We start from the raw sequence: 13,379 nt of genomic DNA, 5'->3' as shown, positions 1-13,379 counted from the left end.
AACATTTGGTAGTGCTTAATTGTTCCCTGTGGTTCGACCCCCTATACTTACCTTATACTCATATTAGGTTTGTTTAAAATGTATAAATTGTATTTGATTTAGCCATAGAAAATTGACGACGCGTTTATTCCCTTATCATGGGTGTAGAGAATCGATCCCAGGATATCACATGGAACCGAGAGGGGAGCTCTTACCACTTGAGTTATCTCTTACTCTCATAATCGCTTGCTATGTAAAACAGTGTTATTTGTTTTATAAAACTCTATAGAAGTTTTTATAATTTACTAACCAAACACGACCCTATTCCTTTCACTTAAAAAAAAATCAATTTAGTAAATTTTTTTCTTTCAGTAAAAACAATTCATCAATTAATAATTTAATACTAAAATAGACACCGAGAATGACACATGTTTTACAATTTTTTAAGGCCTTATTAAATTCTTAAAATTGTGTATTCTATTACAATTTGCATGGCACAGGTTTAAATTAGATTACAAAGTTGCAATTATGTTCATCTAGTGAGGTGTTATTAGATTTGTAGTAGTATATTTTTATTAAATATGATTTTTATAATTTTTTTTTTTTTATTTTAAAGTTGAAGAGATTTAGCGTTCTAAAATTGCTCATAAAAGGTTAACTATTAAGTATGATCGAAACTTAATATTTCTGATCTTAACTTAATTTTTCTTATTAGGTCTGAAATAAGTAAAATCGTAAATTTAAGGTGAATTAAACATAGCCTTACTTGGAAAAACTAGCTTTTGACTTTCTATAGTGATCGCACACAAGTGCACCTTCTCAAAGTGGAACTAATTTTCGACTCTTTTTGACTTTTTCTAATAGTTTTTTCTTACTGCTTAGATACTCCCTAAAAAATTGTAAAGAAAAATCTGAAAAAACCTATAATAGTTACCTTTTTATCAAAAAATATACTCCATATTTTGTTTAATTTATCTTGTAACCAATATCCTAATGAATTTTATATATTAAATGTTGTGTTATTTCTAAAATTAGATTAGGTTTCAAAATTTATTTTTTATTTTTTATGTTTGATTTTTGATATATATATTTATCAAATTTTGTTTGTTATTTATATGTAAATTGGTAAAGCTATTGTTTTTGTCTTACAGTGTGTGACACGGGTCCTAATTAAACTAGTACAATATATATAAAGGTCAAATTAGTGCATTGACATCATGACATATATAGCAAGTTTGATTGTGTCAGTTTTTAGATAACATAATACGTACATAAAAGGTCCTTTCAAAATTTCCAAATTTATATGGAGTAAGTTTCTGACTTTTGACTGGAATATAAGAAGGTCAATGCAAGATAGAGAGTGCTAAATTGCTAATTAATAAATTGCGTAACCTTTTTCACTTAATTTGCATTGCACTTAGACGTACAACTACATCATCCCTTATGTTTGCACAACTTCTCTGACCATGACCATCTTCAAACAGCTGAAAGTCTTTTACTTATCTCACTTTGAGTGTGATAGATTAAGCCAAATGCAACTTCCTGGAAATATCATCTAATTCTTACCATTGACCGTTGAGTCAAACCTTAAATTTTCTATTTAACTTTCACATTGACTATATAATGTAAATGCTTAGCCTAACAACTTTATTCCATAACACCAGATTTTTAAGTTCAGCTACAAATCAAAACCATAGTATATAATATAATGTCGTGTTATTCTAGTGAATGGCCGTATTACCAAGATCAAAAAAGTTGTAGTAGTGTTAGAGAGAAGTATGTATTGAGCTGTACCGGTAATTCGAGTTTAATGAGTCATTATTTGAATGATCTAAGGCCAGCAACTAAGAAGAAGTCTAGATGCTCAAAAAAGCAGTCACCTGTAACAATATTGAATGCTGATGTATCGAATTTTCGAGCTTTGGTGCAGCAGCTAACAGGCCGCCCTAGCGAGCCTACTAGACTCAAGGCAAAGAAAGGTCCGCTTAACATTAATTTTAGGCAAGCAAAAGATGTTGATGATCCAAGAGTTATGTTTCCGCTCGGGTTCAGTAATAATAAGTACCATCATCAGCAGCCTATACATGCTCAACATAAGCAACAAGGTTTTTCGGGACCTCATGTAGGTGATCATATGATGTTATTGAGCAATGAGCAAAGCAGTCAGACATCAGTTTCAACAGTTATTGATCAGCCTAGGTTGAATATGGAGGAGTTTGATGATATCGATATCGATAAGTGTTTAGAAGAGCTAGCTAGTATAGATGGGAGTGGCTACCACCACCATTGTTGACAATTGTGATGATGTATAAAGATCGTTCTTTATTTCTTTTATGTTTTACTTGGTTCACTCTTTTTTTTTTTTTTTTTTTTTTTTTTTTTTTTTTGTAATAGACTTGTTTTCTCTTTTAATACATCTGAGATCTGAGTGTGATTTATGTAAGTGTTTTGGGCATTTTTTTATAACATTTTTTTTTGCGACATAACACCTTACCCCGACGTTACTTTGCACGTTTGGATTACATGATCTCATAAAACCACCTTTCTTTATTTTTTTCCCTTTTCCAACAACACCTTACCGCCACCACCACCAATTAACTACCACCCTCACCAGCACCATCTCACCCAATGAATCTACTCCCATTAAAATCCCACCACATCCACCCAAAAACCCTACCCCACCTCCTCGATCACCCCCTTCCTCCATCGAAGCCTAATAGAGCAAGCACTACACGGAAAAAAAAAAATTGAATCAAACACCATATTGGTGGGCATCCTAAACACATTGGCCCCTCAAAATTACTCCTAGTTACATCCTAAACACTTTGGTGGGCAAAAATAGTAACCCTAATTTTCAACTACAAACCCTAATGTATGAAAATTCGAAAACCCAACATAATTAATAAGAAATTTCACTAATTAAAACACCTTACCTTACTCGAAATTAGGTTAATTATAGTAATTCAAGCTTTAAAATGGAGTTTCCTTCTTTAATTGAGAGTAATTGAGGCTTGGTTGGAAGAAGAGAGGAGAGAAAAAGTTGAATTGGAGAGAGGGGGATCAATTGGAGGGAAAAATTAAGAAAGGGGGGATTCGCCGGAACACGTGCGTCGTGCGTCTCACGTGCACGTGCAAGTTAATACTTGAAAACCAAGTCAAATATTGGAAACCAGGGTTGGTGTTATTTCGCAAAAAAAAAAAAAAAAAAAATAAAAAAATAAAAAAGTGTTTTTTGGTGTGCTTTCCCAAGAAAATTTTTATAAGGTGTTTTTTTTTAAAAAAAAAGGTGTTATAAAAGGTGGTTTCTTATACCTTTTCGTTTTTAATACTAAAATAAGTTTTCTACTATTTTTGTAGAGTTGGTATTATTTGTAGGAATATGGAGAACTATGATAATTTTTTGAGCTTATTGGGCCAGTAAGAAGATTTTGGAGTCTGATCATATTTTTTGACCATATATTTGAAGCCCAAGATCAAGCTAATTAAAATTAGTTCGGTGATTAAGGACTCGATTCGTTTGGAGTTCTAATTTTGTTGCAAATCCAAAATATATTAAGAAGAAGGAAATTACGGATCAAGTAATGAGGCCACGAATCGCATAAGACAGAGACTCTTAAAGGCCCAAGTGATCGAAACAACCCAATATCAGATTAAGCTTAAGTCGGTTTTGATCAATTGTTATTATGTGCACCATGGTGCACCTTAAAATAGGTGCACCACGACGATAATATGAACATTTAGTAAAAAATATGAACACTTTACTAAAAATGAACATTTAGTATAAAAATATGAACACGTCACAAAAAATGAACATGAACATCCAATTTTACACGTTCATATTTTATAACGTAATGTTCATTTTATATGCACTAAATGCTCAGTTTTATTACAAAACAATTGAGTTATCCCGAGTCAGTCTAGCTTCTTTCAAAAAATTAATGTTCATTATAGAATAGTGTTATGTTCATATTGAAAATTTCAATGTTCATTTTCAAATAATAAATGTTCAAATTCAATTATTGTCATGTTCATATTTATTGAAAATTTCAATGTTTATTTTCAAAAATTATATGTTCAAATTCTAATAGTGTCATGTTCATATTTTATATGTTCATTTTTTCAGAAACTATAGTTTAAAACTTTATTTATATAATTGTTAAAAAAATATAAATCATATTAACTCAAGTAAATTTTTGTTCTAAATGTTCATTTGAAATATACTGAATGTTCATTTTATATATCAAATCCCAATTGTGGTTCATAATTCCTTAACCCAAATTAACTTATGTTCATATATCGATCTAACTCAAATGTTCATAAAAAACATATACATGTTCAAAAATCTAACCTAATATCTTCATAATTACAAAACTTATAAAGCTTTTAAAAATACATAAATCGAAAACAAATAAATTTTTATATGCAAAGAACCACATGTTCAGATATATAAATTATAATGTACAAAATGCCAATTTTTTTAAAAAACAATGATTACAAAACACATAGATCCCAAAAAAAAAAAAAAGTTCGTAGTAGTGTATCACATGTTTAGAATTATAATTAAGATGTTCATAGTTCCAAAAATATAAGTCAGTAAAAAATATATATTTATAAGAAACGTATCACATGTTCATATTTTTAACTTAAAATGTTCAAAATACCAAAATATAACCAAAAACAAAACTGTTCATAATAAAATACATAAATATCACTAACCAAAAAATTAAAAGAATTGAAAGCTACATATTTCGAAACTCAAACCTAGCCATGGTGATTAAGATAATGGATCTCATCGGAAAATAATCATCTATGTCGTCTTAACCACCTTCTCCTCGTTAAATCCGCCATTTTTAACTTCACTTCATTGCAAAAACTCCATTAGCAAAGCTTTAAATTGAAGGTTGAAGAAAACGAAATTTGAAATTAATCTATGGTGATGATCAACAATGGTGATGAAGGAATTAAATCAAAAACAAAATAATGAATGAATTTAAGAGAGAGAAAAGTAGAGGAGAGAGTAATCAGAAATTAGAAAATTGTAAGAGGAGGAGATGGAGGATTGATAAGCTTTTAGGCCTAATTTAATACGTATTACGGAGTACCTAATTCATATCCTAATATTGGCAGGAGATTAGTTTGACAACTTTATATATGCTTTGACTTTGTTATGGGGGAGTTTTTACAACGGCTAAGGGCCTGTTCACTTCAGATTAATTTCAATTTAGTTCAACTCCAATCAATTCAACTCAGTTCAGCTCCTAATTTCCTTCTCTCATAAAATATTCATTTCAGCTCTATTCAGTTCACTTCAGTTCAATTCACCCAGTTCAGTAAATGTGAACAGACCCTAAGTTAGGAATTTGTAGGTTTTCATCTGCTTCATCTATTTCGTCTTTTCCTATTGCATGCTGATGTTGCATATGAAATTCTGGTTGAATTGTTTTAATTCTTTACAATTGAATTATGAATCGAGTAGATGTGATTTTATTGTAATAGTATAACAATATTGATTTTATGAATCAAACAGATGTAATTTCGATATTAAAGACTATTTTCAATAAGAGTTTAGATCTAATAATTTGCGATATCCAATTAAACCTATTATTGTTGATTAGTAAATTGCGAGAGCCTGTTAATCATATTAATTGCAATATCAATCGATAATTGTTATGTTTTACCCCGGAGTATTAATTATTGATGAACCTACGACCTAGACTTTTTATTGATTATATATTTCCTTTAGTTTAATTATTGTCGTAGTATAATTCTCACAAAACGCTCACTTCTAAATTATAGTAATTTACTAGATGAAACCTGTGTGACACATGGTTTGTTTGAATTTTTTAAAATATATTTTTTTTATATTTATGTACTAAAATTTGTAATATATTTAGATAAAATTTCTAATATCAAAAGATGATAATTTATATTTAATTAATTTAAACTTAAAAATCTCTTTCGCCCATTTTTTCATGTAGCATTCGAATTACTTTACTTTAATAGAAATAATAACATCTTATTTAATTGGCTACAACTAAAATTTATAATTCTGCATGGCATGCTAAGAAAATTAAATCTTACTTGGCTCTCTAAAAACTCGGGAAAAAACTCCCATTTATATATATTAGTACGTGCCCCGGATACTCATTATAAAGAGTGTACTTATTTGTGGGCATTTTTATTATTATTATTATTATTATATATGTTTTTTTAAAAAATATTAGATAAAAAAATTAATAATACATGACCATATTTATAATTATAACTAGATGAAATCCCATGCGATGCATGGAGTTTCAGTACATAAATAAAAAAATATTCTGTATTTTCTTAGTTGGACAATAAATAAAAACATTTAACATCCCATTACAAATTAATTAATGAATAAATATCTTTTTTGAGATTTAACTACTCCAATAATTTTTTTTTGGATTTGTTATAGTGGTCATAATGATTTAATACATTTATATTTTCTATTTTTTTTTTATTTTTTTACCATTAATTATAAAATAATTTAATTTATGGTGTTTAATTTATGTGGCATTAAAATTTTAAAATAAGATACAATAATCCTTTTCTTATACATTTAATTTTAATAAAAATTACGAAATTAGAGTGGTGATAAATTTTATCAATGAATATGATAAACTTTGTATATAATACTTAATATTTTTAGTAGAATAAATAATATATGAGCGGATATTTTTTTGTGTGAGATAATAAGAAAGGATATTTCTTTTATTTTAAAGATTTTTCTATTATATTTTTATCTAATCCTAAATTGAATTATTTTATATTTTTAATTATTGTACGTTGTTTTATTTATCATGTTTTGTAATTTCATATTTCATTATTATTATTATTATTATTATTATTATTATTATTATTTTTAATCTTGAACATGTTTTTTTTTGTTTTTGTTTTTGTTTTTGAAAACATGGTTTAATTGAACGTAATTTTTATTTTGTAACTTTAATATTTATTTTATTTTATTTTTAATATATATATTTCATTATAACTCTTTTCATATGTTATTATCTTATAACATATGATTTTTCTAGGATTAATAGAGTTTTTAAAATATGAATTTATATGATTAATTTTAGTCAAGTTAATATTTTTTAAAATAATAATTCTTAATGGCTAATCTTTTGGAAAAAAAAGACAACGTACATATTATTATTAAGGGAAAGTGAGATTATGATCGTTCCATCAATCTGTTCTTTTAATTCATGGACTATAACTCGTGCTTTGATTATCTAATCATTTTGCTCGAATTTAACTCTGATTAAATTAGGTCTGCATGAAAAAATAAAACAAAATTTAGTAAACAAAACATAAACATATATACCAAATAAACACAATGTAAGCAATAAGTAAACAAAACATAAACATATATCCCAAATAAACACAATGTAAGTAATAAATACAAATATACTTTTAAACACGAATTTTAAGAAATTAAGCTAACATCTTAGCATGATTTTTAAAATACCCAACTGTAGACACCCATTTGTGTCTCCCCAAAACCAAACCCAGTGATGAATGCCTTGCACGTTGTGTTATTATCGAATTAGGTGAAAGTGGTTCGAAAGTCAAGTGTTGCGGTTTAGTTTTAATTGAATTCTTCTCTCTCTGTTTTTGAAAATGACTTTATTTATTTGAAAACGTCCATTTCAGTTTATTTTGGTCCATGATAAGGGTCCAATAATGGTGTAGATGGATGGGGCTCGAAGAGACCTTTCCAACGATATATTATAAGCCCGATTCCGATGAATAATGAGGAAGTTATGGCCAAAATACTAAACTGGGCCCAATATTAATTGTTATTCCTAAAATTATTAGGATTAATTATAGTTTTCTAGAAGCTTCTAGAAAGTTCCTTTTAATTCTAATATTGTTAGATTTAATAATTAATTATTTTTAAAAGATTTTTATTTGGAATAAAATACGGTTTTATTATCTTAAAAATATATTTTATCTTCTGTACGGATTCCGTAGATCAAGTTGATTAAAGATCGGATTCCGCGTGAAGAAAAACGCGCTAATACAGGCTGTCGCCAAACGACAAGTCTGTCGCCGCGCGACAGACCTTGTCGCGTCGCGACAGAGTTAATTCCTGGCGACAGCGTGGAGTTTTATTCCTTATCAACTTCTATGATTTTCCGGATTATTTTCCTTATAAATAGCGTCCGAATCCCTGTTTTCAAAAATCAATTCTCATCATCTACAAACAATATTCACAATTATCAATATTCACAATCATCAACTCTTTCTCAATTCTCTCTATTCCCTCTCAAGAATTACTTAATTCTTTTCTTTTTCTTTCTAAACTAGTTTTCACATACAATATTCCGCATTCACAAGATCTTGAGTCTCTTAGCCAAGTTCGAAGTTGCCTTCGCCCTAGACGTGCAAGGTTTGATATTTTCTGAGGGTTTGGTCCAAAACTAGTCTAAACTTTATTTAATTTGATTTTAATTCTTTAATTCTTTAATTATTCTTTATTATTTTCATTGAAGTTTACTAACTTGTGTATTTTGTTATTAGAAAGAGCTACGAGGCTTCAAAGTATGTAATCTTATTACTCTCTTTCAATGTAGAAAGCATGCTTATTATTGTTTTATGATTCCTAGTATCATGTTAGGATGTTATTTAATGCTTTCTAGTATCATGTTAGGATGTTATTTTATGCTTTCTAATATCATGTTAGTACCATGTTAGGTTGAAAGCTTTGTTCTTTATTGTTTAGTGACATGCTAGGATTTGTTATTAATCTTGTCAGCATCATGCCTAGGATCTTGCTATTATTATTGAGCTTTATTATGCCTTATCATATTATTATCAATATCGTTATTGATTTATTATGTTGCTTGATATATTTTATTGTTATTGCTTGATCACGCCTTTTATGCAGGTTTAAAGGGAATTTGTACTTGAAATCACGCTTAATAAGATAATTATTAATTTGGTTTAGGCTAATGTGATTTTAATTCAAGTGATCGCCAATAATAGTTTTATTTGTGCATTAATATTCAACCAACATAGATAAACAGGGTAGGATTAATATAATGTTTGTATGTTATTCGAAAAGCGCACATGAATACGAGCAGAACAAAGTAGAGGCCTATTTTATAGGGCGGGTCCTTTCTTTTGTAGATTGGATTCGTACCCTCATCCCCGGACCCTGTTTGGTTCAAGACCTTATGGAGTAGTTGACGGTCCTTTGGATTGTCTTTTGGGTTTACAAGTTCCTAAAACTTGTTGGCGACTCTTTTTGCTCTTTGTCTTTCCCTTTGGAACGCCACCGTACTTTAGTGTATGATCACAGTGGGGTTCAAGTTTGGGGTTATCATAATGCTTGAAATATTCCCTACAGTTTTTGGCGACTCCACTAGGGAGGATTTCTATTTATATTCCTGAAATTTATTTAATTTTGGCAATTATTTAGAATGAGCGGATGAGACTTGAAAAATTCTAAGTATTTCATGTGCATAATTTGATTAACATTATTGTCATATGCATTAAAAGGTCCTCATGGGAGTACCCCATGAGTCAATCCATAGGAATTTTACACGTAGGAAATTTGGGAAATATCTTTCATGACTAGAATCGAAAAGATGATGCGAAATCTGGAAAATTCGAAGGACACAGAAACTTGCCAAGGCATGTAGGAACTAGCGTCTAGAAAACAGGGCTTGTCGCCCGTAAAAAGTTTCTGTCGCTTGGCGACAGAAGCTTTTTTGCGGCGACGGTCCCTGTAGTCTGGCGCCAAGTTCTTCCAATACCGAGCCAGGGGTCTGTCTTCTTGCTTTGACCATTTCTAGTGTTGTTGGCTCGATTTTGCTTATTGATTGAGTCATTTTCTCACTTTTCTGAACCCATATGTGTTCTACATATGGAAATAACCCTCTGGGGGTTCCTGCTTCACCTGCCCAATGGAATATCCCACGATCATGTGCAAAGTTCAGATTTGGGTACGTGTAATGTTTGTGAATCCACCAAACCATGGAGTCGAGTCCGAGTTCATCTCGCACTCGCGGAATCCTGTCCATTCGCTCCAACCCTCCCGGTAGGCTTGTGTGCAATGCATATGGATTCTTAACCATGGACCTTTTTGACTTAACCCATATCCTCGAACTTTAGAGAACTAGAGCCATGGTTAGGTTGCAAACTCATCTTGTGACTATGTGAACTACTTGTGCACCCTTGCTTGTATTTATTATATGTGCTAACCGTTTGTTTGACTTGTGTTAAAGACTAAATAAATTGACTAATGACTAAAAGGACTTTGTCTAATTAATTAATTAATTTTGAATTAATTAAAGGCTAATAATTTAATCGATTCGACCTAGTACGACTTTAGGCATGTCCATTTAGAGTAAAATTACTGGAAACAGTCCAGATTAATGTTCCAGCAATGGCGCAGGAATTTGGACTGTGGCGCTGCAGTTTAGCGTCTGTCGCCTGGCGACAGTTTTGTCGTCTGGCGACAGGCTCTAAACTGTAGCGACAGTCCTGTTGTTTTAAGCGACAGTCCAGTTCTTTTGCTCGAGTCATCACGACGAGTTTAATTAGCAGTCTACTAATCGGATTAATCAGTTTGTTAATGGTTCAAATCATGTTTAAGTCTTTAATTGAGTTTAGGCACTTAAAGTCCCATGGTCATACACTAGTAGTCAAAACATGTCACTCACATACACATAAAGCACACACATAACATGTTTGTCACATTATGATCATGTCTAGAGAGTCTTGAATGCGTGTTTTCCGTCATTTTTTTTAGGGGGGTAAGTCGGATATTAATCCTCCAATTTTTAAATTCCCTTAAAATATATACCCCATTTTTTCACTTTTTCTTTTAAATCTTTTAAACATAAAGTCAAGTCAATTAGAGTCAAATATTAAAACAAATATGGTTTAAATTACAGCGCGTGGTCAAGAAAGGAAGGGCGTTTAATCAAAGACAACACTTTTGTTCAAGTTTTACTTTTCGACAAACCAGTCGGTAGGAAAAGGAAAGCTAAGAAGGCAATGGCTAGTCAAGAAGAACTTAATGAAGTCAAGGGACAGGTAGCCAACTTGGCTGAAATGCTGCAAAACCTATCGCTGCAAATAAGTAATCCTGAAAAACAAAAACAAATGAACCTAATCCAGGAAAGCTTGGGCAAATTGTCCAGCGACTTTAGATTTCAAGAGATTAGCTCCCAAGGGGTCTCGGTGGATAAGGACCTTCTTCCACAAAAGTTCAATCCCAATGACATCCCTAAGTTCAAGTCCATGGATAACCCCTATTTTCATTTAAGAGCTTTTGAAACTGTAATGAGTATTAAGGGGATAGATAGAAAGGCATTTCATTCTGTATTTTCACTATCCTTAGAAGCTGTATGTCAACAGTGGTACTTTTCACTTGATAAAGAAAAGACTTCTAGTTGGGAATCTATGGTGAGCGCTTTCATTGAAAGATATAAATGCAATATACAAGTTGAAACCGATCATAGAGAATTAGAAATGCTGAAACAAAAAGAAAACGAGGGTTTTACCTCCTTCTTTAATAAATGGAGGGAAACCACTGCAAAAATGGTTGAAGTGCCTAGTGAAAAGGAATCCGTCAGGATGTTCATTAAAAACCTCCAAGAAAAATATTCTAAGCATCTCAAATATCAAAGCAACTTAAATAATTTCAAAGCGGTATATGACATTGGAATTAACATTGAAGATGACCTTGCTAAACAGAAAATTGCTAATAACAACTCAAGTAGTGGCTGGAAAAATAAGAAGAACGACAATCCTTCTTCATCCAAATCTACCCACTCAAATAATGTTAGCACTTTTCCTCTTAATGAAGTATTGGCAATGAATAATAATCAAGGACAAAAGAAACCATTTAGGAAGAATTATACTCCTATTGGTATGAGTTATGACACCGCATTTGATCGTTTACATGCAAAAGGTCTTATAACTCCTATTGGACCATTTGGGGACCCACCTGTCGAAAGGAGAACGGCTAGCTGGAACCCAAATGAACATTGCAAATATCACCAAGGTAGGGGTCATCCTACAGAGAACTGTTGGAGATTAAAGGAAGCCATTCAAGATTTGATTGATAGTAACAAGCTCCCATTACCTCCTGCAAGTAAGTAGCCAAGTATCAATACTGCACCGCTATCGGATTCTTTGGCTATTTCCGACGAAGAAAACCAAGAGGATCCATCTAGCCTCATAGAGCCTATCGAGACCATTGAAGAAGAAATCTTTGAAGATGCTCTCGAATTCTCCGGTCAGGAACCCGCAACTAAGCAAGAAGTATTGGCATTGACATTAATACTTTCGGAATTAAAAGAATTAATCTCACAAACCTTCGAGGCCATAAAAGAGAAAAATGAGTTGCTTAAAAATAAACCTCCTCTTAAGCAAAAGAAACCATTTCCTTTCCAAGTAATTGACACTCCCAAAAAGAACAATAGGAAATATACTCCAATTGGGACATCATACACAAATATGTTCAAAATGCTCTTCGAGAATGGAAAAGTTCAACCTCTCGAACCAAGACCATTTGAATCACTGAAAAGGACAGACAAATATTATTGTGCATATCATCAATCAGGAGGACATACAATAGAGCAATGCTTCAAGTTCAAGGACTTGGTTCAACGTTTGATTGATGAGAAAAAGTTAGTTCGACTTCCACAAGATGCCATGATTAATGGAGTATGGGACAGTGACGATGAGGATGTGTACCTTAAAGACATTGAAGAAACTCCTCTATCGACAATATACCCAGTAAGTGACATTTGGGACGAGGAGGATTCACCCATAGATGTCCTCACAAGGTCCGGAAGAATACAACCTCCCATTTCAACACAACCCATACCTTCTATTCAGCAAATTCCCGTGCCTATTATAGAAGACAACGATATTGTCAAACAACTAAAAAAGACTAAAGTAGAAATGAATGTATGGAAACTTTTAGCCACATCTCGAGAACATAGAGTTGCAGTCATGGATGCACTGGCTAAGGTAGGCATAGATTCGGACACCACTCCTGAGGGACTTGCAAAGTTCCTCACGAGTGATCTCCCAAGTCCAATTAATTTGGTCACTTTTTCGGATAAAGATCTACCACCGGAAGGTGAAAAACACAATAAAGCTCTAAACCTCACAGTCATATGCAAAAGAATGAATGTCCCTATGACTCTTGTGGATAACGGTTCAGCAATTAATGTGTGCCCACTTAGAACCGCAAGAATGTTAGGAGTAAGAGATGAGGATTTATCCCCATCAACCCAAGGAATAAGAGCCTATGATAATTCACGTCGTCAAGCATTAGGGACGATCACTATGAATGTAACTGCAGGCGCAATTGAACATGCTACTACATTTCAAGTAGTAGATATCAA

The 13,379-nt window shown here is 31.7% G+C and overlaps 1 protein-coding gene across 1 annotated transcript; it reads left to right on the top strand.

Annotated features, from left to right (window-relative positions):
• Nucleotides 1–1,687: 1,687 nt before the first annotated feature.
• LOC145581298 (uncharacterized) lies at nt 1,688–2,272 on the top strand. The gene has a single exon (XM_081638330.1). It carries the CDS (start codon nt 1,688–1,690, stop codon nt 2,270–2,272), a length of 585 nt encoding a protein of 194 aa, XP_081494456.1.
• Nucleotides 2,273–13,379: the final 11,107 nt, after the last annotated feature.

The sequence above is a fragment of the Chenopodium album genome, chromosome 15 (genome assembly GCF_948465745.1).
Source record: "Chenopodium album chromosome 15, dcCheAlbu1.1, whole genome shotgun sequence".
NCBI lineage: Eukaryota > Viridiplantae > Streptophyta > Magnoliopsida > Caryophyllales > Amaranthaceae > Chenopodium > Chenopodium album.
Note: the sequence above shows the minus strand (reverse complement) of the source record. Positions and strands in the feature narration are given on the sequence as shown.

Coding starts and splice junctions, on each gene's coding strand:
- LOC145581298 (XM_081638330.1), top strand. CDS start 1,688: ATGTCGTGTTATTCTAGTGAATGGCCGTATTACCAAGATCAAAAAAGT.